This window comes from Anticarsia gemmatalis, chromosome 7 (assembly GCF_050436995.1).
Source record: "Anticarsia gemmatalis isolate Benzon Research Colony breed Stoneville strain chromosome 7, ilAntGemm2 primary, whole genome shotgun sequence".
Classification (NCBI taxonomy): domain Eukaryota; kingdom Metazoa; phylum Arthropoda; class Insecta; order Lepidoptera; family Erebidae; genus Anticarsia; species Anticarsia gemmatalis.
In genome coordinates this window covers 13068099-13095937 of record NC_134751.1, presented here as the reverse complement: position 1 = coordinate 13095937, position 27839 = coordinate 13068099, and the positions used below count along the sequence as shown (strand labels likewise).

The 27839-nt window shown below is 39.1% G+C and overlaps 1 protein-coding gene across 9 annotated transcripts in view; it reads left to right on the top strand.

Moving 5' to 3' along the window:
• The window catches only part of ATP8A (ATPase phospholipid transporting 8A1), a 133663-nt gene that overhangs the window by 90100 nt on the left and 15724 nt on the right, over positions 1 to 27839 (top strand). For all 9 annotated transcript variants that reach the window (XM_076116210.1, XM_076116206.1, XM_076116205.1 and 6 more), the window contains 20 exons: positions 3675 to 3858; positions 5871 to 6031; positions 7224 to 7421; positions 8804 to 8928; positions 9328 to 9474; positions 10023 to 10132; positions 10553 to 10726; positions 11726 to 11906; positions 12659 to 12832; positions 13576 to 13751; positions 16499 to 16630; positions 17055 to 17213; positions 17745 to 17942; positions 18361 to 18519; positions 19932 to 20068; positions 20413 to 20533; positions 21026 to 21217; positions 21759 to 21877; positions 22405 to 22539; positions 25433 to 25531. In XM_076116210.1, coding sequence (XP_075972325.1) covers positions 3675 to 3858; positions 5871 to 6031; positions 7224 to 7421; positions 8804 to 8928; positions 9328 to 9474; positions 10023 to 10132; positions 10553 to 10726; positions 11726 to 11906; positions 12659 to 12832; positions 13576 to 13751; positions 16499 to 16630; positions 17055 to 17213; positions 17745 to 17942; positions 18361 to 18519; positions 19932 to 20068; positions 20413 to 20533; positions 21026 to 21217; positions 21759 to 21877; positions 22405 to 22539; positions 25433 to 25531 — 3081 coding nt within the window. The remainder of the gene's footprint in view (positions 1 to 3674; positions 3859 to 5870; positions 6032 to 7223; positions 7422 to 8803; positions 8929 to 9327; positions 9475 to 10022; positions 10133 to 10552; positions 10727 to 11725; positions 11907 to 12658; positions 12833 to 13575; positions 13752 to 16498; positions 16631 to 17054; positions 17214 to 17744; positions 17943 to 18360; positions 18520 to 19931; positions 20069 to 20412; positions 20534 to 21025; positions 21218 to 21758; positions 21878 to 22404; positions 22540 to 25432; positions 25532 to 27839) is intronic.

The following is a 27839-nucleotide window of genomic DNA, read 5'->3' as shown; positions in this document are numbered from 1 at the left end:
TCTAAAAGAACTTGATTTTTGGTCCACTTAGGTAGATATATATTATATACTCTTAAACAGACTATACTCAATGAGATAGTATTGTGAGATACCTATGTTTCTGTCTATTCAGCCCAGTTTTACCCAATGTCGAGTGAAAAACCTCTCCCTTAGAACGCCATTTTTTACGATCGTGCGCTTGTTCAACAATCTATGTTTAAATGCATTTAAAATTGAGCTAGAAGTAAACGTAATGTGTCAAATAACAGAATTAAAACCAAACATTAATTAAACATCATCAAGTTCTCGTTAAAATCGAGTCATTAATTTCCTTTCATAACGGAATCATTAATTGTAACGTTCCAACATTTGTTCTGAACATGATATGATGTAATTAATATGGAGAGGTTAACAAGCAACCAGATAATACTGGTTTAATGGATTATTTTGACAGCTATTCAGCGTTAGAAATGCTAATAATAACTTGGTTATTTTGGGTGGTTTGTATATGTTTCATGGAAACAGCTGACATACAGGCAAAATGGTTGCATGCAAATGAAGCAAGATAAGTTTGTAATAGTCGTAGTCGTGGATTTATGAACGTTTTCTTTGTACATTCAGTTATTCTTGAAAGTCTTTTCGTTTATTTATTTTATAGGCTAACCGGGTAACTGGGTTGTGGAGGTTCGATAGGTATTGGTCCATGTAGAATACCGGTATAAAGCTGTTTCCGGTAAGACTGAAAGCCGACATAGTTGAAAGAAAGGCGAGGCTGATGATGACTGAACTGTCCCTATTGCGACAGACTTTTGTTACCCTCCTAATTTCGATCTTTTCAATTAAGATCCCGAAGAGTAAGTAAATAGATTTCTAACCATCCAGAAAAGTAACTGAACGTAACCATGCATATCGTAACGTATATTTTAATTATAATTAACTCCCTATTTTCTGAACCCGAGGGACCTAGCATTACTCGCGTAGCCAAGGAAGTAATTTTAACTTCAGAGTATAATGAGATGAATCTCTATGCTAATATAATGGAGGAAGCTTAAGACATGTAGGTCACAGCCTTGATCTTAATCCTGCCGTCGGAAGCTGTGAAATATTTCTGTAGTATTATAAAAAGAAAACTTAAGTAAGAATGATGAAGTATACTCAATTATCCGTACTTTATATTACAGATGGGTAAGTGTTTTTGTCTGTGACGCATTCTCTGTTAAAACGCTTACCCGATGTTGGTATAGCTTTTAGAGATATATTAATTTTGTACATATTATGACTAATCAAACATCAATCTAATTTATCAAAAATATATAGGGTCTTCTTATAAATAGCTGGGGATATTTTGGGAGGCGGTAATGCCTAGGTATCTAATTGCGATTACGCGAAAAGAATATATCTTTGTTGTAGGTAGTTATATTACCTTTCCTTCATTCGCATCCATAATCTTGTCATGCAAGACCGTTATCAAAAAAATATATAAGTTTGTAATAGAAAATGCAAGATTGTACGCAAGCCGAGCATATCAAATTGTTGCTTTTAAACAGCTTAATAAAGATGGATAGCTCTTACACTGCAACGATTCATCATGTCACTTCTTAATAACTTGTTCTACTTTGAGTAATGAAGTTTTATTCGTTGTCTATTATATCTTAAATGACACTCATCATTGAGAAACTTGGACAGCATGATTGTAGAATAATATGTATGAAGTAGAAGAAGAATTTGTATAGAAATCGAAAACTGATTTGTTCTGTTAAATACGTAGTGTCCCCGATGTTTAATATATTTGAGTAGTCTGAATTGAATACCTTTGACAAAATTCATGAGTTTAAAAATGAAATCTTTTATTCATGCAGGTTTATCAAATTCAGAGTCTCAATGATTGAATGAATGGATTCAGATCTTGATTGACTTTTATCTGGATCTTACTTTTAGTTCCGTTTACTTTCCAATAATCTTTTGCCCATTCTTCGGTTGAGACACCGCAGCAACGTTGTTTACCTTACTTATTTACCAACAACCCAACTGCATCAGAATAGTTCTTTACGACCAGGTCACCCATCGTAAGACTGACCGCTTGAACATTGCTTAGCATACCCGTTTATCAACTATCGAACTGTCTGTTTTGGTACTGAGTAATAACATTATACAACAATTTCAAATACATAAACGATCATGACGTAACAACAGTAATAATGTAACGTTGTGGGCATCGACCCTGTCATTATTTAGCTGATTGTGATCTTGGAGCCCTTACAAATTAGTATGTGACACGACAGTGTGTCGAATAAACACTATTACATACACAGTCAATAGTTATGACCGTGATTTTCTGGCTCTCCCTGACACTCACATGTAACAGCCGTAATAAAAAAATTGAAAGAAGAAGTGTTTTGAAGGACAAAAGAGCAAAACAGTGATTCCTTTCTTCTTTCGATTATAATTATCAACAACCAGTTAGCTATCGAGAAGATTTGTATGAAAATCTGATCTGCGCCCCTAGCGGGTGTCGTGGGAACTAATTGTTTAGTACATTTTAAATGTCAAATTCTCGTTACTCGTTAGTACCGACTGCAAATAATCATGCTTCTGATAACCAGATGCAGAAGTTCCAGATCACTTCATTGTTAAATTCAAGCTATGCTTCTTAGAATAGGAATCCCTTTTAATTTTTATGGTTCTTTGCTCATTCATACGATGACGCTTTGTGTGTATAGCGCCACCCATTAATGATGATGAACCAGTGGCTTATGCGAATGCAAACATTTCATATGCTTTGGGAGTATGAAAATCCTGCTCTGTGAAAGTAAAACTGACCAATAACTTAAATATTCAGCAGCTGTACAACCAAAACAATTCTTCTGTGAAATTCTTTCATTAAAAGCAATAAGCTCTGGTATTCACAAAAGAAAATTCTTTTGAATACTAATACCAATGCTAATACCTATCTCTGCAGTCAAAACATTTGTGTGTGTATCTGACATACCAACGAATTTGCTCTGGATTTTGCCGAAATGGTTTTCAGCCGGTCGCGCGTTGAATACTAACGAGCTCGCATTATTTTCTCTCATAATAAGTACGGATAGCCTTCTGAATTTGTGTTTTCGGTAACAAGCAGTTAGAAATTATGCAATCTTCAATATGCTTCAATCATATTTCGCTGAAAGCAGTGTTTTGACTAGAATTTAATTGCTAATTGAATTGTGAATGAACAAGGACTTATTCATTTGCATATGAGATTTGTGGAACTGCTTTGTGAAATAACAGTTTAACTGGGATCTTTCGGATTTACCACAAAGATAAGCATAGTTTTGTACCGTCTTAAATTAAAAGCATGTAAATTTTACGGCATTGTGATGATTACAATATCCAATTTATCGTGGTCATGACTACTAAAGGATCCCAAGAGAGTTTTATCAGTTATAAATCTTTGGTAAAAGTGATAAAGGAATTAAAAACAGTTACGACAAAATTAAAATGACTTGGAGTGTAATAAATAGTGAAACTGGTAGAGTAAAGGGCCCCGATCGTGAATTTAGTTTGAGTGTTGTTAACAAAAGCATTAGGGCAGATACCAACGTAGCTCGCTTATGAAAATTTTTTCACGGATATTCCAGTCTAGACTACAAAATCTTTGAACTCGTCACCTACTTTTTACTCTGTCCAGTATTGAAAGTTACGTTTGTCCCCAGCGTCCACTCGTTCATCCCGTTGTTCCTGTTCGAGCAGTTCCGCCGGTACTCGAACTGCTTCTTCCTGCTGATCGCGCTGCTGCAGCAGATCCCCGACGTGTCGCCCACCGGCCGCTGGACCACCCTCACGCCGCTCATACTCATACTCAGCGTCAGCGCCATCAAAGAGATTGTTGAAGACTTTGTGAGTATTACTTTTATTGGTTATTTCTTTCGTTAAAACAGACATAGGACCTTCTTAGTATACAATTTGGTTTATAATATGATGTCTTATTTTTGTATAAAAAAACAATTTTGTCATGGAGTTTATAAGATGAGTACGTGCCCGAGATTAAATAAGTGATTTGAAATTGTATTTATTTGGCGGCAGTCAAAAAAGGTATATTTTTTATGGTTTGGTTTTAAAAAGACAACTCCTGCTCTAAAAATTGCTCTTGAGTCGCGGGGACTTTTATAAACATACAGTTTAAGTTCTTTGGCACAGGTCGAAGATGGTATCAGTAAGTTTAAAATTTACCATATTTTGCCTCCAAGATATTTTGAATTGAACACGATATTGACCACTAACATACATATTTATACATCAACACCGAATAACACGTACACAAAAAATCATACATAGTGACAAACGATTTCCGTCACCGCGGTCCTAATAAAGTAGTTGTAAGGAAAAAATGCCGTACTGTCGTAATCCGCCCAATACGTGTAGAATATGCCAACATGAATCACGGCATCACGGCCGGCGTAATCTGCGCAGTGGAATTCCTTAACGCGTTGGGGAATGCCTACAGCCTGGGGACAAATGTCGGTATGCTTGGATGTTTGTCATCTCAGTATTTGGGCAGGATTTCTCGTATTTGAGCTTCTATAAATGAGTTTCTGTTTGCATGTTTATTTCTTTGTAGGAATAGATAGGGTGGTTTCTTTTGTTTGAATATTCTGTAGATATCTGGCTGTAGATTTATTTATTATAGGTACTTTCTACCAAAGGTGACGATGTTCGTAGCTTTATGTTTAAGGTGGTTTTGCTGTGCGCTAAGGTGTGATCTGAAAACATCTAGTTATTTAAAATTTATGTATGTTTTTATATTTATAAAAGTCCCGCAACACACGTTAAACACACGTTACACTGCCTCCGTGGCGCAGTGGTTTAGGTCACCACGCCGATACCACTGCATCGGGAGGTCGTGGGTTCGATTCCCACACGGAGCAATTATTTGTGCGATCCACAAATAATTGTTTCGGGTCTGGTTGTGCTTTGTGTCCGTTGTTTGTATGTTTGTAAAAGTCCCCGCGACACAAGAGCAATTCTTAGTGCGGGAGTTGTCTTTCTTAAACTATAAACTATCTTAAAAACTATATCACTAGATAGCAGTATATCACTAGATAGCAGTATAATTCTTAGTAGGGGACAAAGTAATCACTTTCGTTACGGTTAGTCACTTATGATAGGTTTTCCTTCCCATATTATTGTACCTCTAGTTTACATACAGCGAGCAGTAATGTCATTGCTATCTAAGTATTCTTGTTTATTTAACATTCACGTGAGCAATAAAATCTTGTTTTAACCACCGCAAGATTTCAGAGATGATAAATAATCGTGTTTACAGCGTAACACGTCATATTAAGATTTACAACATGGCCTGATAGTTTCACTCCATGATGATTCAGTGTCCATTGTTTTATGTCTAGTATTATCTAGTACATTGTTTTTATGTTCAGTGGTGTGTCGGTTCACCAATTGATTCGTTGACTACATGTGTGATACGAAGTTACCTAGCTGATACTTACATTTTTGGAATTATGTTAACAAGACGTATATGTTTTACCGCTTTAGTGTGATAGCCGAGTAGTAGTTATACGAACTCGTCTATCATGCAAGTGGTCGAGGGTTCGAAGGAAGAACCAATAACTTTCCGAAGTTACGTGCCTGGATAACATTGTAATCAATGTAGGTATGGCTGGGAGTTTATTAAACATTTCTTGAAAGTATGCAGTCTTCAACTCTCAATTAACCAGCATCGTAGACTCAACTCTCTATCACATTCTAGGATCCATGCACAGCAAAGAAACAATGATAGACTATATTAAATTAGTACAAGTAAACATGCCGTGATCCTGGCCTATTCTACTGCTTGTCATAGTAATATAAGTTGACACCATTATCTCGGTCTTTTCAAACCCGTCTTGTTACAGAAACGCCACAGAGCAGACGATGAGACGAACAGGCGTAAGGTGGACGTGCTACGAGACGGCCGATGGCAGACGGTCCGCTGGGAGGCGCTGCAGGTGGGCGACCTGTGCAAGGTCGTCAACAACCAGTTCTTCCCGGCGGATATCGTGCTGCTGGCTTCCAGGTAAGGATACGTTGAAATCTTGCTACTTGCTTAAGTTGGTAAGAGTGGTGGAGTGACTCTGGGAATCAATTGATACTTACTTAGGTCCGGCAAAATGCTGATCTCCATATACAAAAACATCAAAAAAATCAAGCAATCAAAAGCTGATCTCAATATAGAAGGTAGCAATGAATGCTAGGACAAAAAAATGCAGTGGATTATATCATCTCGTGATTATGTATTGTATAGATTGATGATTTCACGTCCTAGAGTCATAGATTCGTTATTTTGCAGTCATTATCTATTTACGGAATAAGGATTGAGTACACAAAAGTTACTCAACTCAACAACGTGGTCTCAACTGATTTGTCTGTATCTAGGTTTTGTAACTAACGAAATTGAAAGTGAAGAGGAAATATACACATATATTAGTCACTTTTAGTTATAATAGAGTGTAGATGTTTGCTAATTACGCAGAAAGTCCTACATAATTTTACCTTACCTAAAAATCAAACCCAAGAACTCGTTATCAGTCTCATTACCACCCTCGAATCAAAACGACAGTTTAACAAAACATAACAAGCTATCAAATGCCCAAAACATTAATATTCATAGTTACAGTAGCGTTAAATGTTCAAGTCACGTTCGGAAACAGTTAGTAAAATACTTCCTGTTTGAGGAAATTGCGTCACATTGTACGATACAGTTATTTTATTTATACTGACCTTTTATATACAAATAGTTTGTATCAGATAATGAAATATTTCAATATTTTTTTTTATTTGTTTCCTGTTTGCGAATTGTAAACTGAATGTGAACTGAAATTGTATCGAGGATATTAAAATTAAAAATACTGCGTTCGTAAATTTGACTTGTTATATCGCGATTACTTTATTTCTGTTGATGCCACTATATACTATGAATTTTGATTGACATTTTGAACTTATTTTATGACCACCAATTTTAAGATACTTATATTGAATATATAAAGTAATTAGGTAAATTTACTAAGAATCATAAGCCCTAAATTCGATAATTGTTGGTCGAGTTTATCAACCACTATAATTTGAAGCGGTTACTTGAAAGTAGCTGCATTAATTTTATAAAAACTGTAAGCTAAAGCTGCCATTCACACGGTATTAAAACTTTAAAATTTAAAAAAAAAAAGAAGAAAACTTAGGCAATTTTTATTCATAATTTTTGTTATCTCCAGCGAGCCTCAAGGCATATCATTCATCGAGACATCGAACCTGGACGGGGAGACGAACCTGAAGATCCGGCAAGCGAGCAGCGAGACGGCACGACTTGACAACACGGCTGAACTAGCCGGGTTCACCGCTACGATACAGTGCGAGCAGCCCAACAGACATCTTTATGAGTTCAATGGCATGCTTAAGGAGTCTAATGCCAAGTAAGTTAAACATATAACGGCGTTAAGATACATTTTCTTTACCATTACTCTCTCATTTGTGGTGAAGGCTCTCGCCCGAATTGAGGCAGGAGTTAGGCATTGGGTCCTGACAGTTGAATACTGGTGGAATATCTAGTAGTTATTAAGGCAGATGAGGCGCCCATAGCCAGTTGCGCTCACCGGTCGGTAAACGATCAGTGGGGTAAGCAACCATTGGCGCGGTCATTCTATAGATGGGTGACCGCATAGTGGTATTTGAACTGGGCGTCTCCGTGCTTCGGAGGGCACGTAAAATGTCAGTCCCGGTTGTTGTCTACTAAGATACCAGTCGTTAAGCCATGTCAAAGGCCTTTCGGGCGGCTTGAACAACTTTGACACTAGGTTGACCACTAACCATACGATAAGAAGAAGAATTAAGGCAAAAGTTGTCAAACCGGTCGTTAGAGATATAGCGGTGACGAGCGCTTGCAAAACATATAGTTAGCGTTAGACATACAGTTAAATGTAGGAATTATCTAGCAATTACTACTTAGAACTGTCTTTCACATTGGATAGTTAGTATTTATGTGGAAATGCTGCATTCCGTACATGGAAAAAGCATGCAAATTCAAGTGTGTTTATTCAAAATAATGGCGTGTGGCTAAATACATATATATTGCCCATGGAAGTTGTAGAAATGAAATACGGCAATTGGATTATTGCGTCTATGTAGTAAAACAGCTGTAAACACTGAATTCGTTGCCATCATAGTTGGTACTTAAAAGCCATCAAAAAGTATTTCGTCAATATAGCTTTGCTTATCTATACTAATATTATAAAGCTGAAGAGTTTGTTTGTTTATTTGTTTGTTTGTTTGTTTGTTTGTTTGAACGCGCTAATCTCGGGAACTACTGGTCCGATTTGAAAAATTATTTCAGTGTTAGATAGCCCATTTATCGAGGAAGGCTATAGGCTATATATCATCACGCTACGACCAATAGGAGCAGAGTACCAGTGAAAAATGTTACAAAAACGGGGAAAATTATGATTCTCTTATGTGACGCAAGCGAAGTTGCGCGGGTCAGCTAGTCTATACTAATATTATAAAGCTAAAGAGTTTGTTTGTTTGTTTGTTTTAACGCGCTAATCTCAGGCACTACTGGTCCGATTTGAAAAATTCTTTCAGTGTTGGATAGTCCATTTATCGAGGAAGGCTTTAGGCTATATATCATCACGCTACGACCACTAGGAGCAGAGTACCATTGAAAAATGTTACAAAACGGGGAAAATTTTGACCCATTCTCTCTTATATGACGCAAGCGAAGTTGCGTGGGTCAGCTAGTATACAATAATAATGTGTGATTTATGTTCTGCAGTCCGTTAAACATGACATTTGTTTTCAGAACGATAGCCTTGGGTCTGGACCAGATGTTGCTCCGCGGCGCGATGCTGCGCAACACCGCGTGGATCAACGGCGTCGTCGTCTACACCGGACACGAAACAAAACTCATGAAAAACTCCACTAAAGGTAAACTAATCTAACTTTTAAAGACATAAAAGAAAAAATACAAAATATAAAGTAATAAGGAGTGCACGTTCACGTGTACCTGCTTACGAGCACGTGTCATGTGCGTGTACGTGTACGTATTAATTACTATCAGAGATATGTGGTTTTGCGGAGGAGACTGATTTATTTTTGAAACGCCTTAGTTTTGTATAATTATCTTTCTACATTCTTTAATGCAAGTAATGACTCACGAGCTATTTTTAAAGTGTGTTTACTATCGTGTACGTAAATTACCCTACCTCACCTTAATTAAAACTAAATAAATACCTTTAGCCATTTTAAAAGCCACTACATTAAACAAATATAGACTATAAAATATGTAAAACATACATATTGTTAAACACATTCATTCTCCCACAGCCCCACTAAAACGTTCGTCGATCGACCGTCAGACGAACACTCACATACTGATGTTGTTCCTCATCCTGCTGACGCTGTCACTCCTCAGCGCTGGCTTCAACGAGCTATGGATGCGCACGCACTCCGACTGGTACATCGGGATTGATGGTAAGCATACACTGGCGATATAGTCTGCCGGGATTTAGAAAATAGTCAGCCATAGTTGACATCTGAGGGGCAAATCTACTATTTTTAGTATAACGTAATGTAACGCTGACTGGAATTATATATTGAACGATTTAATTATGAAAATGGTACTTCGAACTCTGTCATTTGACCTGAATCAAAAAGTTCTTTAATTCACTAGTAGTGTATTACACCTCCGTGCCTCGAAAAGCACGTAAAGCTGTCGGTCCTGCGCCTGACCTCTCTCTGGTCGTGTCGGTTTAGCCGTCCCACTAGACTATGAGAGTGAAGGAACAGAGAGTGTACCTGTGTATTGTGCACACACTTGGCCACTATAATCAAAGTCCTGCACAGTTGGCTGGTTTCAATGAAACTGGCTGCCGTAGCTGAAATCGGCCAGGACGACATCAGTGTAATAAAATTTCGTATTATTTATCTGCGTAATATAGACATGATTCATATGAAAATTCACATGTAGGGTACATAAACTATTTTTTTAATAACACTTAATTATTTTCTTTTTGTTTCAGAGGCGCAGAATTCAAATTTCGGATTTAACTTTTTGACATTTTTGATATTGTACAACAATCTTATACCTATATCGTTACAAGTTACTGCTGAGATAGTTAGGTTTTTTCAAGTAAGTACTCCTTTTATTTTGATCCAAGTTAAATAAAAACAAAAAATCTTTTATTATCTGCAATGATTCCTTAAAATGTCTAACCTAAAGTAAGTAGGTTGGTAATTTACATACCGCCTAAACAAGTATCTATGAATAGTTACTTGTATAAATAACTAGCCTATGTTTTTCTGTATACATTCTTTCACTCTCCTAATAGTAACAAAAAATCGGCTTAAGCACAATAATATACTAGCTGACCCGCGCAACTTTACTTGTTTCACATAAGAGAGAATTCCCGAGATGAACGTGTTCAAACAAACAAACTCTTTAGCTTTATAATATTAGTTTATATTAGTATAGATTTGATCAAAGGTGACCCTTAGAAAATTACTCCCTAAGTGAGCTGAGCTTATTAACCGTGTTTCTTCTTATTTTTAGGCAAAGTTCATAGCAATGGACAGTCAGATGTACCACGAAGAGACGAACACGCCCGCGATGGCCCGGACATCGAACCTCAACGAAGAGCTCGGCATGGTCAAGTACATCTTCAGCGATAAGACCGGCACGCTCACCTGTAATATTATGGAGTTTAAGAAGTGCTCTATTGCGGAGGTGAGATATCTTTCTATATAAATATAAATGTATAAATGTATCACCGAAATGTACGGATAACGCTTGAGCAACTAAACTGAATTGGATAATTCTTTTTTATATGTTTGTAACTGTCGGGTTTGTGTGGAAATAGACTGAAAAATAATAAAAGAGAACCAAATGAAATCTTTGCAAAGATCTTTTAACACTCGGCAATTGATCGCTAAAATAGCTCGTTACAATGACAAAATACAGTATACTTCTAATTTATAAATCACTAGCTGACCCGCGCAACTTCGCTTGCGTCACATAAGACAGAATGGGTCAGAATTTTCCACGTTTTTGTAACACTTTTTACTCTTACTCTGCTCCTATTGGTCGTAGCGTAATGATATAAAATATCTTTTTTTTTTCACGAAAAATATTCTCAAAATTATTTATATCTCTTAATATAACAAAATCGCGCTAAGGCATATCCGCCATTAAAACAGTTGCCATGACAACGGAATTTTGTTATTTCAATGTCATTATAATATTGACTATTCGCGACTTAGTTCGCCACTTGAATTTTCCCGGGAAATGCGTCATTTTCCCGGGGTAAAAAGTAGCCTATGTCCTTTCTCGGGTATCAAAATATCTCCATACCAAATTTCATGCAAATTGATTCAGTAGTTTAGGCGTGATTGAGTAGCAGACAGACAGACAGACAGACAGACAGACAGACAGACAGACAGACAGACAGACAGACAGACAGACAGAGTTACTTTCGCATTTATAATATTAGTATGGATGACATAATTATTATATTATTATTATAATTTTTATTATTCATAATTTTTGGCAAATATAAATTAATTTAAAGCGCAGGGCAATACGGGAACTTACGTGCGTATACGTGTACGTGACAAAACGATGTAACGTATCATCGATTCAAGCGCATGAAAACAATTTAAAATACAGCAATTATGAAAGTTTAAACTTCTTTATTAGTTGCCATATTCACAAATGTTTCCTTCGTAGATAATTTACAACCGTCCCGGTCCCAACGAGAAGCTGGAAGACACACTCCTGCATCAGAATCTACAGCGGAACCACCCCACGGCGCCGGTCATCCGCGAGTTCCTCACTATGCTGGCCATCTGTCACACTGTCATACCTGAACGAGTTAATGGGAAGGTCAACTACCATGCTGCTTCACCAGGTAATGAAATATTATGGATATTTTTTTGATTTTCAGACAGAAAAAAGTAATTAGATGATTCGTCCTTAACAAGTATGCAGCGTACTTGTTAAAACATTCATAAATATTCGCTGTGGGTTCTATAATAACAAAATTGGGTTCAAAGGCAACACAAAGTAAATTTTGCTCAAACTCTAGGATTTTTTAACGTGTTACAAAAATTTATTTGTCTATGGCCGTTTGTATGCTGTCATACGTTAACAAAATGTGACATTTCTATTCTATGCATTAAGTTACACATAATACGATTGATATTACTGTTTTCGTAAACACGAATATGTAATTTATTGTGCTTTCACTTAAAAAAAATAAACTTGCGCACAAAGTATCACGTCTGTTATACCCGAAAATTGTAGCGGTGGATGGATTTTTTAAATATACTTTCATTAAAGAATGTACTGAAAACACGAAAATATTGTAACTAGTGTAGCGGCTCGCTACATACAGCGACATCTACTGGGACCAGCGCGCAACCAACCACCACGCGCAGTGTGACTGACGTCACAAGTCCTAGATCGCGCTATCGAAGTTTGCACTGCAACTGACGATATATACAAGTTCCCGATTACAACAGTCGGGCAGCCTAGGCCCACCAGGCATGATCACCTCGCCTGGTCGGAGGATCCTCCCTTTGGTTGGAGGAACACGATCACCTCGTTCCTCTACACTAGCTTTTAGTAAAATATGTATTAACCTAGTATTTTGTTCCCCAGACGAGCGCGCGCTAGTACTAGGCGGCGCGATGTTCGGGTATGTGTTCGACACGCGCACTCCGCACACCGTGTCGTTACGAGCTGGTACTGAGCTGCAGGAGTATGTCGTGCTTAACGTCATAGACTTCACGTCGGCCAGGAAACGGATGTCTGTCATTGTGAAGACACCTTCAGGTAATTATATAAAGTTTTCTTCCTGAAATCTTATAACATCTCCCTGAAATGATATTATGACTCCCTGAAATTACATAATAATTTCCTGAAATCTTATAACATGTCCCTGAAATTACATAGAAACTTCCTGAAATCTGATAACATGTCCTTGAAATCATTTTATGACTCCTTTCTTTTCAGCTGATGTTCTGTCGCATACGTTGATTGAGTGTACGAATATACTCGATGTTCTATAGGACACTGCACAGTAATGTTGACGTGTGCGGCAGTTCTATTTGTGTAGTTTGTGATATACTGTGTCTGTTGGCCAACATTTTAGAAACGGAAAGGGGATCTTTAAACTTATTGTTAACGTTGTCAATTAAATTGGGTGGAAAAATAATCATTGATAAATTAGAGGGTAGTTTTCAGGGTTCAAAAAGGAAATTTTATGTATACTTCTATGTATGAGTCAGTAATTCAGTATCAATAATTTGTACTGCGTGCATGTGAGACAAAAAGCCTGACCTCCACTGAAAGCACTTTTTTCACATGTACGTTCAGGACAAGCTTATACGCTCGTATAAAACTAGACTGAAAGCACATGGCTTAGCCTTTCTTCCAAACTGCGTTGGAGTCGGCTTCCAGTCTCCCCGGATGCAGCTGAATACCAGTGTTTTACATGAAGCGACTGCCTATCTATCTGACCTCCACTGAAAGCACTTTTTGCAATACTGTAGCTAAACATGTAATTGTTCCCCCAGGTCAGATCAAGCTGTACTGCAAGGGCGCGGACTCGGTGATCTACCCGCGCCTGGCGGGCGGCCCGGAGCGCGCGCGCTACGCCGACGCCACGCTCACGCACCTGGAGCACTTCGCGGCCGACGGGCTGCGCACGCTCGTGTTCGCCGTGGCCGACATACCCGACCACGTCTACAAGGTACACGCATATAAACACTACTCTATACTAACGCACCTGGAGCACTTCGCGGCCGACGGGCTGCGCACGCTCGTGTTCGCCGTGGCCGACATACCCGACCACGTCTACAAGGTACACGCATATAAACACTACTCTATACTAACGCACCTGGAGCACTTCGCGGCCGACGGGCTGCGCACGCTCGTGTTCGCCGTGGCCGACATACCCGACCACGTCTACAAGGTACACGCATATAAACACTACTCTATACTAACGCACCTGGAGCACTTCGCGGCCGACGGGCTGCGCACGCTCGTGTTCGCCGTGGCCGACATACCCGACCACGTCTACAAGGTACACGCATATAAACACTACTCTATACTAACGCACCTGGAGCACTTCGCGGCCGACGGGCTGCGCACGCTCGTGTTCGCCGTGGCCGACATACCCGACCACGTCTACAAGGTACACGCATATAAACACTACTCTATACTAACGCACCTGGAGCACTTCGCGGCCGACGGGCTGCGCACGCTCGTGTTCGCCGTGGCCGACATACCCGACCACGTCTACAAGGTACACGCATATAAACACTACTCTATACTAACGCACCTGGAGCACTTCGCGGCCGACGGGCTGCGCACGCTCGTGTTCGCCGTGGCCGACATACCCGACCACGTCTACAAGGTACACGCATATAAACACTACTCTATACTAACGCACCTGGAGCACTTCGCGGCCGACGGGCTGCGCACGCTCGTGTTCGCCGTGGCCGACATACCCGACCACGTCTACAAGGTACACGCATATAAACACTACTCTATACTAACGCACCTGGAGCACTTCGCGGCCGACGGGCTGCGCACGCTCGTGTTCGCCGTGGCCGACATACCCGACCACGTCTACAAGGTACACGCATATAAACACTACTCTATACTAACGCACCTGGAGCACTTCGCGGCCGACGGGCTGCGCACGCTCGTGTTCGCCGTGGCCGACATACCCGACCACGTCTACAAGGTACACGCATATAAACACTACTCTATACTAACGCACCTGGAGCACTTCGCGGCCGACGGGCTGCGCACGCTCGTGTTCGCCGTGGCCGACATACCCGACCACGTCTACAAGGTACACGCATATAAACACTACTCTATACTAACGCACCTGGAGCACTTCGCGGCCGACGGGCTGCGCACGCTCGTGTTCGCCGTGGCCGACATACCCGACCACGTCTACAAGGTACACGCATATAAACACTACTCTATACTAACGCACCTGGAGCACTTCGCGGCCGACGGGCTGCGCACGCTCGTGTTCGCCGTGGCCGACATACCCGACCACGTCTACAAGGTACACGCATATAAACACTACTCTATACTAACGCACCTGGAGCACTTCGCGGCCGACGGGCTGCGCACGCTCGTGTTCGCCGTGGCCGACATACCCGACCACGTCTACAAGGTACACGCATATAAACACTACTCTATACTAACGCACCTGGAGCACTTCGCGGCCGACGGGCTGCGCACGCTCGTGTTCGCCGTGGCCGACATACCCGACCACGTCTACAAGGTACACGCATATAAACACTACTCTATACTAACGCACCTGGAGCACTTCGCGGCCGACGGGCTGCGCACGCTCGTGTTCGCCGTGGCCGACATACCCGACCACGTCTACAAGGTACACGCATATAAACACTACTCTATACTAACGCACCTGGAGCACTTCGCGGCCGACGGGCTGCGCACGCTCGTGTTCGCCGTGGCCGACATACCCGACCACGTCTACAAGGTACACGCATATAAACACTACTCTATACTAACGCACCTGGAGCACTTCGCGGCCGACGGGCTGCGCACGCTCGTGTTCGCCGTGGCCGACATACCCGACCACGTCTACAAGGTACACGCATATAAACACTACTCTATACTAACGCACCTGGAGCACTTCGCGGCCGACGGGCTGCGCACGCTCGTGTTCGCCGTGGCCGACATACCCGACCACGTCTACAAGGTACACGCATATAAACACTACTCTATACTAACGCACCTGGAGCACTTCGCGGCCGACGGGCTGCGCACGCTCGTGTTCGCCGTGGCCGACATACCCGACCACGTCTACAAGGTACACGCATATAAACACTACTCTATACTAACGCACCTGGAGCACTTCGCGGCCGACGGGCTGCGCACGCTCGTGTTCGCCGTGGCCGACATACCCGACCACGTCTACAAGGTACACGCATATAAACACTACTCTATACTAACGCACCTGGAGCACTTCGCGGCCGACGGGCTGCGCACGCTCGTGTTCGCCGTGGCCGACATACCCGACCACGTCTACAAGGTACACGCATATAAACACTACTCTATACTAACGCACCTGGAGCACTTCGCGGCCGACGGGCTGCGCACGCTCGTGTTCGCCGTGGCCGACATACCCGACCACGTCTACAAGGTACACACGGACACATTTCTATACTATTTTTACTGGCCTAAAAAACTTTGTACTTTGTTGGTTAGAAATTAAAATAATATTGTTGAGATTTGCAACCGGCGCCACACAATAACAACAGTCTGTATACTTAGTACCAGTAACAAATTTTGATCCTAATTGTAATCATATTAAAATTTTGCCCTTACTGTTGTCATTATTCGATCAACTGTTGTATCGATCCATGCCATTGATTGACTTATCGCACAATTGTATAATAACAACCGAACGATAATAAATGTTTTACTTAAGGTTTTTTTTTTGTGTAGGACTGGTCAAACACATACCACAAAGCAAGTATAGCGATACAGGATCGAGAACAGAAGATTGAAGAAGCCGCATTACTAATAGAAAACAACTTGCGGTTGCTTGGCGCTACAGCTATTGAAGACAAACTACAGGTACGGACCACTTAATTAAAATCTTTACCAGTGATATTGATTTTAAGGCCTATAATCTAAGATGATGTGGCTTCACTTAGTTAAAGAAAGCGTAGACGCAGTCTACCTACGTAGCAAGAAAAGCGTTGGTCATCGTGTCATTACGACTACGTCCTAGGGAAGGCATAGCCCTGTCGCGTATTTGTGGCCGTCGTAACGATAGTATTTGCACCTTATGTGACTGTCAGTGACGAGACGCGCTGTTTGTTATACATACATATATTACATGACTTAATATCGTATTGGGCCTCGAGCTCGACTTACTAGTCAAGCTGGCCATCTTCCCTTACGGCTGGTTACTACGAGCGAAACTGATACGCTGCGAATAACAGGCCATGAATTGTTTGTTATAAATGTAATTTGAATAATGTTGTGTGTTGGTCAGGACGGCGTGCCGGAGACGATCGCGGCGCTGCTGAAGGCCAACATCCACGTGTGGGTGCTGACGGGCGACAAGCAGGAGACGGCCATCAACATCGCGCACTCGGCGCGCCTCATACACACCGGCATGCCGCTCGTCATACTCAACGAGGACAGCCTCGATGTACGCGCACTGAACTACCAAACAATAGCTCTTTTCAACCTTCTAACATCCATGAATTTTTTTTTTACTATACAGGTGTCCCTTATTGTGGTTAATTTTATAATTTTTGTTCATTTAGGTTTAACCGTAGCCCTTTATAACATTTCTAGAATCACAGTCAACATTTACATTTGACCAATTTTCTAGGTTTTACCTTAAATGCCTTTACACAGTGTGTAGTGATAACCATGAGGTTTATCATAGCATGGGCGTTCCACGCAAGTGGTAGATGTTCCAAACCCGAGACACACACCTAGGAATTTTCGAAATTATTTGTGTATTAGGCAATAATATCACTTGTTCTAAAAGTGAAGGAAAACTTGCTAATCTATATATATTATATATAATATCTAAGAGTTCTTTAACATAGTTCTTGGAGTAATTCAGTCTCCATCTTGCGAGATGCTAATTTGATTCATTGCTGCACAGCAGTAATGCAGCAATGAATCAAATTTATTTTTTTAATACTTTACATATTGTTCCTATGTTCAGGGCACCCGTGAATCAATATCCCGTCACGCAGCGGAGTTCGGTGACAATCTACGCAAACAGAACGATGTGGCGCTCATCATTGATGGCAAGACGCTCAAGTACGCGATGGGATGTGATCTGAAAAAGGACTTTCTAGATCTTTGTATATCGTGCAAAGTGGTCGTGTGTTGTAGGGTCTCGCCTATACAGAAAGCTGAGGTTTGTACCGTATACATACATTAGTACTACTTTTTAGTTAAAATTTTTAACCTTTCGATTAACAGATTCACGAAATTGAGATATAATATTTATTTATATCCCCAAATGCAAATGTTTACCAACTTACAGTCGGTTTTGTCAGTAGTTTATCAACTTTAGGTAGAGGTTGTCCAAATAACGTCTATTTTTAGCTTAGTTAATCGAATGTAAATTTCTAGCAAATCTGATTTGAAATATTTCGCACTTCTTTAAAATTTGATTATGATAATATGTAACTTTACGACGTCTTTATTTATCAATATCTAACCTATTTATTCTAAATCCTAACGTTTCTATCTACAATGCTCCAATAAAGCTGAAAGAATTTGATGTTAAATTTATCAAAAAAATGTTAAAATGTATTCACTTTTTATTGTAGGTTGTGGAACTAGTAGCGACGGCAACAGGCGCGGTGACGTTAGCGATCGGCGACGGCGCCAACGACGTGGCCATGATACAGCGTGCGGCGGTCGGAGTCGGCATCTCGGGCGTGGAGGGACTGCAGGCTGTTTGCGCTTCGGATTATAGTATTGCACAGGTACATACACTAATATATACTTGTATGTTTCATATTTTGTTTTAGGTCAACTTCTTCAGCATTACTGAATACATAATAATATATGTCTGTAAATTTTTGTGTATTTGTGTTCATACTTGTCTGCATTACGCACTTGATTTAGAGCATAATTATTCTCCTCTTTAGGATATGGTGTCAATTGGTGTCTAACAGCTGAATAATATAGGGTGAAGTACATTTCACATTTCTCTCAAGTGATGAAAGAAATTAAAACTAATTGTCGTTTCGTCAATTGTATGTAATAATGATTGAAATTAATCTGTCTATGTGTTGTTCACTTGCAGTATTTTTCTTTACTGTGACATTTGATTTATATTCCCTTTTTGTTCAGTCCTAACCAACTTCAATTGGGCCCTCCTCCATCCTTACTATAGATCTTATTTTTCGGTTTTCATTTTAGTATATAATTTCCTATCTAAAACCAGAGTTTATAGCAACTGTGTATGACCTTTATTCCTAGGTACATTAAAGGTTGTACGTTCATATGTACGTGTCCGCGTACGTCTACGTCGCAGCAATAGTGCCGACAGGCGTTCCCGGCAGTTAACTGTGTTCGTCATCGCTTGGCTGCCGTGAACGCCTATTGGACTATTTGTAATCACTTCGGCGAACTTCGGTGGTGTTCGGCAAAGTTCGGCGACCTGCGACCACGTTGCGTAATGTTCATTGTGATAAATTGTAATTGTTGTTTTTTGTCTTTACTTTTGGTTATTTAGTTTTCTCTATTGTCGTTTGTTTTCTAAATCCTCGCAGATATATGATTTTCGGTCAGTTCTTTGATTTCGTTATTTTGTAGCTTATTTTATTCGATTACATATTGTTTTCTATTTATCATCGTTTTGCTTTTTTATAAAGCTTTGTTTTGTATAGGTTTTGGTTCGTTTTTTCTTTTTCATTATATGTCTCCATAAGTAAACAAATACCGATCAATATTAGGATGAATATAGTATTTTTATGTGTGTCTTAGCATTCTGATGCTAGTAAGTATGACTATGAATGTACTAACTTAAACATCTAATATAATAGTAGCGGAGCACGAAGCAAGTGACATATTATGCCTACATGAGTTCCTTGACATTTAATGAAGCCCTGAGCATCTTTTATAAACCTGTTACATGGAGTATAATAGGTTTAATAAAAGTACATTTTACCCTCTTATTTATAAAAATATATGAAGTTATGAAAGGCTTATAAAGTGTTTTGTTTCTTTCACTCCTTAGCCAAATGAAAAAGAGAAAACATATTTTAGTAGCTTTTTAACTAAAATAGGTTTATAGTGTGTTTATGAATAAGAGGGTTAGTCTTTTAACCGACATCGCCGAAAGATGTAAAAGCTCTTGATGTTTTTCTAATCATAATTGTGTTTTGTCCAGTTCCGCTACCTACTACGGTTGTTGCTGGTGCACGGCGCGTGGAACTACTCCCGCATCAGCAAGTTGATACTCTACTCGTTCTACAAGAACATCTGTCTATACGTCATTGAACTGTGGTTCGCGATATATTCAGCGTGGTGAGTTACTTACTTTCATTATGATTTTATTAAGAGTTTCTTTATTTTCTTATTTAGTATTAAGCGAAATAGTTGTGATGTATAAAAAATCTGTCAAAGTATTTCTCGAAGTAGCCCTTTAAATGCCAACATACCAGACGTTATATAGTAAATTGTTTCTCGTACTGGTCACGTCTTAGGCACTTGGAAGGTTAAGCTGTACTTTATCAAAGCAAATTTTAATACAATTAATTTTGTCATTGCGGTAGTAAATGTATAGTTATTTCATAAAATGGTTGCAGGTCTTTATTTATTCATCCTTCTTATATAATTAGTATAGAATAATCTATTGGTTTTTGTTCCAGGTCTGGACAGATATTATTCGAACGATGGACGATAGGTTTCTACAACGTTATATTCACGGCTCTGCCGCCATTCGCGATCGGACTCTTCGACAAACTGTGTTCACCTGAAATTATGCTAAGGGTACGTTTCAATCAACTTTTATATTCTAGCATTCATATTTAATTATTTGTTATACAGTTTATTACCTACTGATTTGCCATCAATTGTCATGACAGCTAATTAAGACAATTCAGGTATGGTGATTGCTATCTTCGTGAAGAACATAATAGATACATGTATTTAAGCATTATAGACTTTTGCTTGCGTGACGTTCTTGAAAAATCTTGAAAAACTATTTTCACTGACAGAAAGTCAGCTCAGGATCAAAAATGTCTGATAGTTACCAGTCAGATAACCTCTTACAATTTATACCAGGAACTATACTATTCTACTAACGTTATTAAATCTACGGCAGTTTATTATCCTTCACTTTTGTTGGAAGTTCGTCCTGCGCAACCTATTAGGAAAGTGGATGGGATAGCTACATAGCTGCATAGGAACAATCGCTAATACGTAAATATAACACACTTAGCTATAACTTAACATTAGCCTTATTATTTCTTCTTGTTGCAGCACCCAATCCTCTACATTCCATCGCAACAAGGGCTACTATTCAACGTGCGCGTGTTCTGGGTGTGGGCGGTGAACGCGCTGCTGCACTCCGTGCTGCTGTTCTGGCTGCCCATGCTGCTCACCAGCCACCACGTGCTGTGGCCCAGCGGGAAGGATGGCGGGTACCTGGTCATGGGCAACTTTGTTTATACCGTGAGTTTTGTTGATAGTCTTTGCAGTTTTGGGAGGAAAAATGTTGGTTGGGTATAAAAATTCTTTGTTTTTTAAGACAACTCCCGCATTTTTACTTGCTCTTGTGCCGCGGGAACTTGTACAAATATACAAAGAACGGACATTAAGTACAAACAGACCCGAAACAACTGTTTGTGGGTCGCACAAATATTTGCTTTACGTGGGAATCGAACCCACGATCTCCCGACGCACTGGTGTGGCCATCTTAATCACTGTGAACCGGAGGCCGCCATAATGCACAGATTGTAAAAGTAAACTTAAGTTAATATTAAAGATAATATTATTACAGCTAATTTAAATAAAATATCGATTAACATAGATGAAGTTCCACAACCAGAACAAAAATATAAGGTGACAGATAAATTTTAATACAGATAAAAACCCTTTAGCTTAGTAAACGATGTGTTGACATAATATTGGTGACGAAAAGATCTCCCTGAAGTACTCAAATGTGGTCTGTTAAAAAATACACGTTTATCTAAAACATTGTATTATTGTGCAGTACGTGGTGCTGACGGTGTGCCTGAAGGCGGGGCTGGCCACGCACTCCTGGACGTGGGTCACGCACGTCGCCATCTGGGGCTCTGTCGCCATGTGGTTCATCTTCATACTCGTCTACAGGTAACTCTTATACTCATATAATTTTCCTTATCACACGAATATACTTACTATATATTTTACTGTAAAGAGGAGTGTGTCTTATTACTATAGACAAACAAGTGGCTATTGAGCATTTATTATAAAAGCCTAGTCAGGTTTGAGATGCATACAGCGTGACTGTTTTTAGGTATGACTGGATGGTAAACTTCGATACTTTGAGAATAAAAATTAAATATTGTATGATTCATAAAGCTTAATTTTTTTTTCAGGCAGCTTAAGATTCTTGTTAAAATCTGAAACATGAATTTTCTAAAATCCTAATTGCAAGCGTGGAACTAAAAATATGATTTCCAATAAAGATAATAATTTTGATCCAATTTTCAAGAATAATATTCGTCCGTTCCACGTAACCCTGGTGTTAATAAGTACAAAAATAAAATGAAATTGTCCCATTAATGTCCCACTGCTGGGCAAGGGTCTCTCTCCCGTAATGAGGGAAGGGTTAGGCTTTATTAATAAGTAACTAAACTTAATTTATTCGTTCCCAGCAACCTGTACCCTCTCGTACTAATCGGCGCGGTGATGCGCGGCATGGACGGCATGCTGTTCAGCTCGCTGGTGTTCTGGCTGGGGCTCGTGCTCATACCCATCGCTACCCTCATACCGGACGTGCTAGTCACTGTGTGAGTATTACGTATACGTTATAAACAAAAAAACATATTTTGTGTACGTCAATCAATGTAGGTCAAATGTTCACACTTATGTTAAGTCACTGAATCTACCATTAGCTCGTAAGGGGTTGATGCGTTGTGAAAAGACTACACTCTATAGTTTTGCATATTTTTTTTTCTTTTCGCACGCACTTTTTGCGTACTCGTAATTTTGGTACGGGCGACAAAGTATACGTCCTACTTTGCAAGCTTGTTACTTCGATGCTCTTCATATTAAAGAACACGATGCACGATGCTATAACAATGTTTTACCCACGAATCCACGTTTTTAATCACAATAGTAGACAGCGGTCGTAGCAAAATTAGGATAAAATGATCGGCGCAGTTTCACGAAAGGTCGTGGCGTGCGGTGGGTCACGCGCCATATTCGCCGCACGCGCTAGGCGTGCAGCCCCCGCCGCCGCTGTTCCGCCGCGCCTCCCGCGACCGCCGCGATCCACGGCCGCGTGTCCGCCGCACGCTACGTGACCGCCGCGCCCGCCGGGAACGTCGCGACTGCTGGTGCTACTTCCACAAGCGCTCCTGTGCCTGCCCCGTGGCTCCTCGAGATGTCCCTTCACTCACTCCCAGTGTTATCGTTGCTCCTGTAATCCTTTCCTTTTATTTTACTTTCATTTGCACGTTTAGTACGCGCCAGTAAACATGGGTGAATATAGTAACAAACCACTACACACAACATCATGTGACTTGTTGCTATATTCAAAAGACACCAACTTACTCTTGACCTATGACACTTATTCATTCGCTTTCAGCGCAGTGACTCGTGGCTATATTCAGGGGATCAAAGTGAACTGGCGCTTACTATACGTGTACACGTACACGCAGAGTAGCATAGCGTGTATCTCATGTAATTTTTGTGATATAGAACAAATTTTTTTATTATTCCGGCGTCAGTACATTCGTTGTAGAAACTTATTAATCGCGTATTTTTCCAAACGTGTCGTACAAAAGATTGTCGTTTGTGTATTATGATAACATTTTTGATTTATTAAGTTACAGTATCGTAACCAACCAGTGGCGAAGGGTGAGTTTTGTTAAAAGGCAAGCCGGAGCTAAAACTGCTTAAGCTAAAGTTAAGCAACTCTTGGTGCGGTCATTCCATAGGTGGGTGACCGACGCGATGGCGGCTTGAACAAATTTGACACCAGGTTGACCACTAACCATACTTTAACGGAATAAATCGTTGTATTGCGATCCGATCTACCAAACTACTTTCATAGTAGGTAAGAACTAAGTACCTATGACCGAAATTATTAATGAGGAATGATTCTATCCTATTACTTCAAATTTCGTGTTTAATAGGTAAGTGTCTTACTTAGTATTTAAATACAACTTTGATTGACTCCAAATGCTATCTACTAGAAACAATCTGAGAAATAATAAAACACTTTACAGCTAGGTACCAATAAGCCATTGATAAATTTATAAAGTTATATCGTAGAGAATAACATAAGGGAATGTTTAAAATACTTATCATGTCCTTTGCATTCTGTATTATTTATTTTGGTAGATAAGTACGTACATGTTGGCAATAGGAGCATTTTGAAAACAATGTCTACACTCTACAACATTAATTTACTGATTCATAATTACTAATTTAACAATATTTATTGCTTCTACTTCTACCTACTTGTTGTCCATGATCGCAATACACAAACAATAACAATGAAAGTAATACTTAGGTACAAATACACGTAAGATACGACCAGTACATTCACACAATAACCACGATTTTACACAAAATAATAACATTCATCGATAATTTAACACAATTTAACTCATCCAAATATAATAAACAAAATAATCCAAAATAACCTAAAATAGCGCGCAAAATGAAAACAAAACTAAATCTAAAATCATAAATGTCATCACAACAATTGTATTCATTGTCTCTCTCATTAAATATCATTGCATCTCACTCACACATTCGCTAGTTGCCGCGCCGCCCGCGCCGCTGCGCCTGTCGTACGTCTACTAGTCGTCCAATAAGCCGATGAATTCCGGGTTACCTCGCCGGTAAAACGCGCCATAGAAAAGTACGTCCGCGTGACGTCATCGACATCTTTTTCCCTTTACGCGATTCCTGCGCGCGCCGTCGAGTTGTTTGACGGCAATTTTCGATAATGCAATGCAATGCTTTTGCTTTGACAAATAGAACAGGCGTTTATTCATTTATTTATTTTAAATTAGTCGTATTGAAAATATTATGAATGTCGTAATAAATATAGAATTTAATTTAAATAAACGATTTTTTTTTGAGAGTAATACACATTTATGTGACGCATTTTTAGGAGTGTTTCGAAGGTAAAGCCGGTAGGAATCGGGTTATAGGGAGCCTTCGCCACTGTAACCAACTGTAAAATAGTATACTAAATAGTATCTTATTTAAATGTAGCAAAGTACAATTTAGTTCAAAAGTACAGACATTAATATAACATTCTTCCTTCTAGATGTATTGATGACAAAATATATACTAATACCCCTTTAGAAGAATATTTACATAAGAACAATGTATCAATATTTTGATGATATGACGAAAGGTTAGCAGTTTTTGTTTATATTATTTTGTAGATAGCTCTTCTTTTTATTTTATTTTAGTGCAACATCTCCCGCTCCGGCAAAAATATATGACTCAAATAGGAATTTTTATGCATAAATCTACAATACTTAGGAAATATGACGTCCCGTCGTACTATATCCTACGTCATATGTCCGTCATACGTCATATATCCTTTTCCCCGTTTCCTTTTGACCACTTCTCTCTGAAAGAAAAACACATGTCCTTTGGTCAAACTAATAATAATAATTTAACATATTAATAACATATCTACTAATCTTATTCCAGCGTCCACAACTCAGCATTCAAGTCCATAACGGAAGCGGTACGAGAGAGCGAGATAAAACAACGCGACCCCGCCGCGCTCCTCGCACACCCACGGCACTCGTAAGTACCACACAGTACATTACACCTCCCTACCTATCCCTTACTATGGTTTGATAAACCATGCTAGAATATCAACACGAGATAGAGTACTTTATTCTTACAGTCAAAATGAATCATGTGTGTCAATTTGGTCTTTATTATTGTGAGGCTAAAGACCAATTTGGTGTGCATGAGTCGTTTTTGATATTGTGGATTTAGTACTTTTGTTAAGCTAGATTCTACGACGATTTTTGCGGGAATTCATTGTCTTTTTATTAGATTTTATTTTTGATAAATATTCTATGTATTATTTCAACGAAAAGTTTTTTTCGGATTTTATCGCTATACGTTTTAGTTAAGTTTACTTAAAATATATAGTGATGAAATCTGAAAACTGTTTATTTTAATGACCAACCTTTAGCTTAAAAACCATGTTATATGAATTGCGATAGTGAATTCCCGTAGAAACTAAATTAACAGACAAAATTCTCCATAGAATACCATCCATATAAATATATTGAGAACACACACAGTATAACAAAGTCACTATTAACTGTCATAGTTCAAATGTACAGATAAATATAATACTCATATTATTATAAAAACAATATATTGCACTTGCACCTTATCGGTTGTGGGACACTCTGGGTTGGTTCTATACTATATTTTCTACATATTTCACTTTTATAGGTACTTGAATAAGACGCTAGTCATTTTCCCTAGACGTATCCCACCAGGAATTCCAAATTTCCCTAAAATGTACGAAATCTCTCTCCTGGCTTTACGATAGGGAAATTTATTTTTGTCTCCTTCTTTACGAGTTCCTGATATATTATGTTATACTTATTTATTCTGCAAGATTGTTTGTTTTGACTATAACTGGTCTTGATTCTTGATCTATTCTATAATACGATAGATGTGACTTAAATGTTGTTTAAAATATACTGTGTGTGTTGTCAAAAGTTGCTCTGAATATGTTAATGAAAATTCAACCCTAATATTGACCAGTATTAGAGGCTGAAATCAAGTAAATTGTAGTTCTAACGTTACTGCAACTATGCTAATTTTAATTCTTTATAATAAGAATATATAAAAGTAAAATATAACAAAGTTCTGAAGCAGTTTTCTTTATTTATGAACAAATATTTTTTATTACGTAAAAAAAAGGTACAGTTCGACCAAATAAAATTGGTATCCTTGACGTTTCGGCACAATTTACTCTGGCCGCAAGCTCAATCAAATAAAAAGATGACGCGTTCATAAGGAATAATAAAATTAAATTTATTGTATTGGTTTATTGCTTGTAAGTAGAAACTTACTAAACAAAATGAACGACTTTAGAGGCATGTACAGTTTAGTAACCGGTACACTACTGATAGTTTAAGAGTTAAGTAGTTGTGAGTGCGCAAGTGAAAGAAACTTCTTCCCGTAGTAATTTATTATTCTAGTTACGTAAATACAGTTTTAGAGTTGAAAGGTGACTCTCACACACGTGCGGACGCTCGTTTGTTAAAATGCACACTAAATATAAATTAATTATAATTACAAAACAATCAGCCGATTTGTGTAAGATCAGCGGAATATCAACTAAGTGTACGTAAACCGTACATATTCCCAACCCGGAAGTAATAACAAAAAAAGTATTTATTAATTAATGAATGAGAATCACCCGTACAAAGAAGAAATTGTTGAAATGTATAAACTAAAAATTCATAACAAAAACATTGGTTAATAAGTTTAGGTATCTAAAATTTAAATTGGATATCCGAGGCAGACTTCGAACAGGCACATTCAGCATCGACCGACGCCTCCGCTCGCGGCTTTGGATGCGGGCGTATGCTCCTCGAACGGGAACCGAACAACGTCTTTATCCCAGTAGTTGGTGTTACAGTCTAACTTTTGATAGTTACAGGTTGACCTTTGAGTAATAGATCGTATTCTGAATTGAATTCAAGTCGTTGAATATTTCTTGTTATTATAGTCATTGCGTTCTCAAGTTCCAATTTTGTTAAACAATTATTGTGAAGCGTGTGCCGAGCAGCGTCAAATTTCTTGTTTGTTGTAATGTTATTCAGTGCATTTGTACTGAATCGTGTTATCCAAGCAATAATCCGCGTAACGTGACTCAACGTACTATGTTTATTTATCAAATCACTTACAATATTATTATTTTGTTGGGTTAAGGTTGAGACTTCACGTTTTTCGTCTTCCGTTGTTGTAAATACACAACGCAGTTTTTCGGGTTTGCTCGTAAATGTTTTTAGCATTTCAGGACCTGACCACCATAACTCAGTATTCACGAGTTGTTTAGGATATAAGCCTCTAGTTG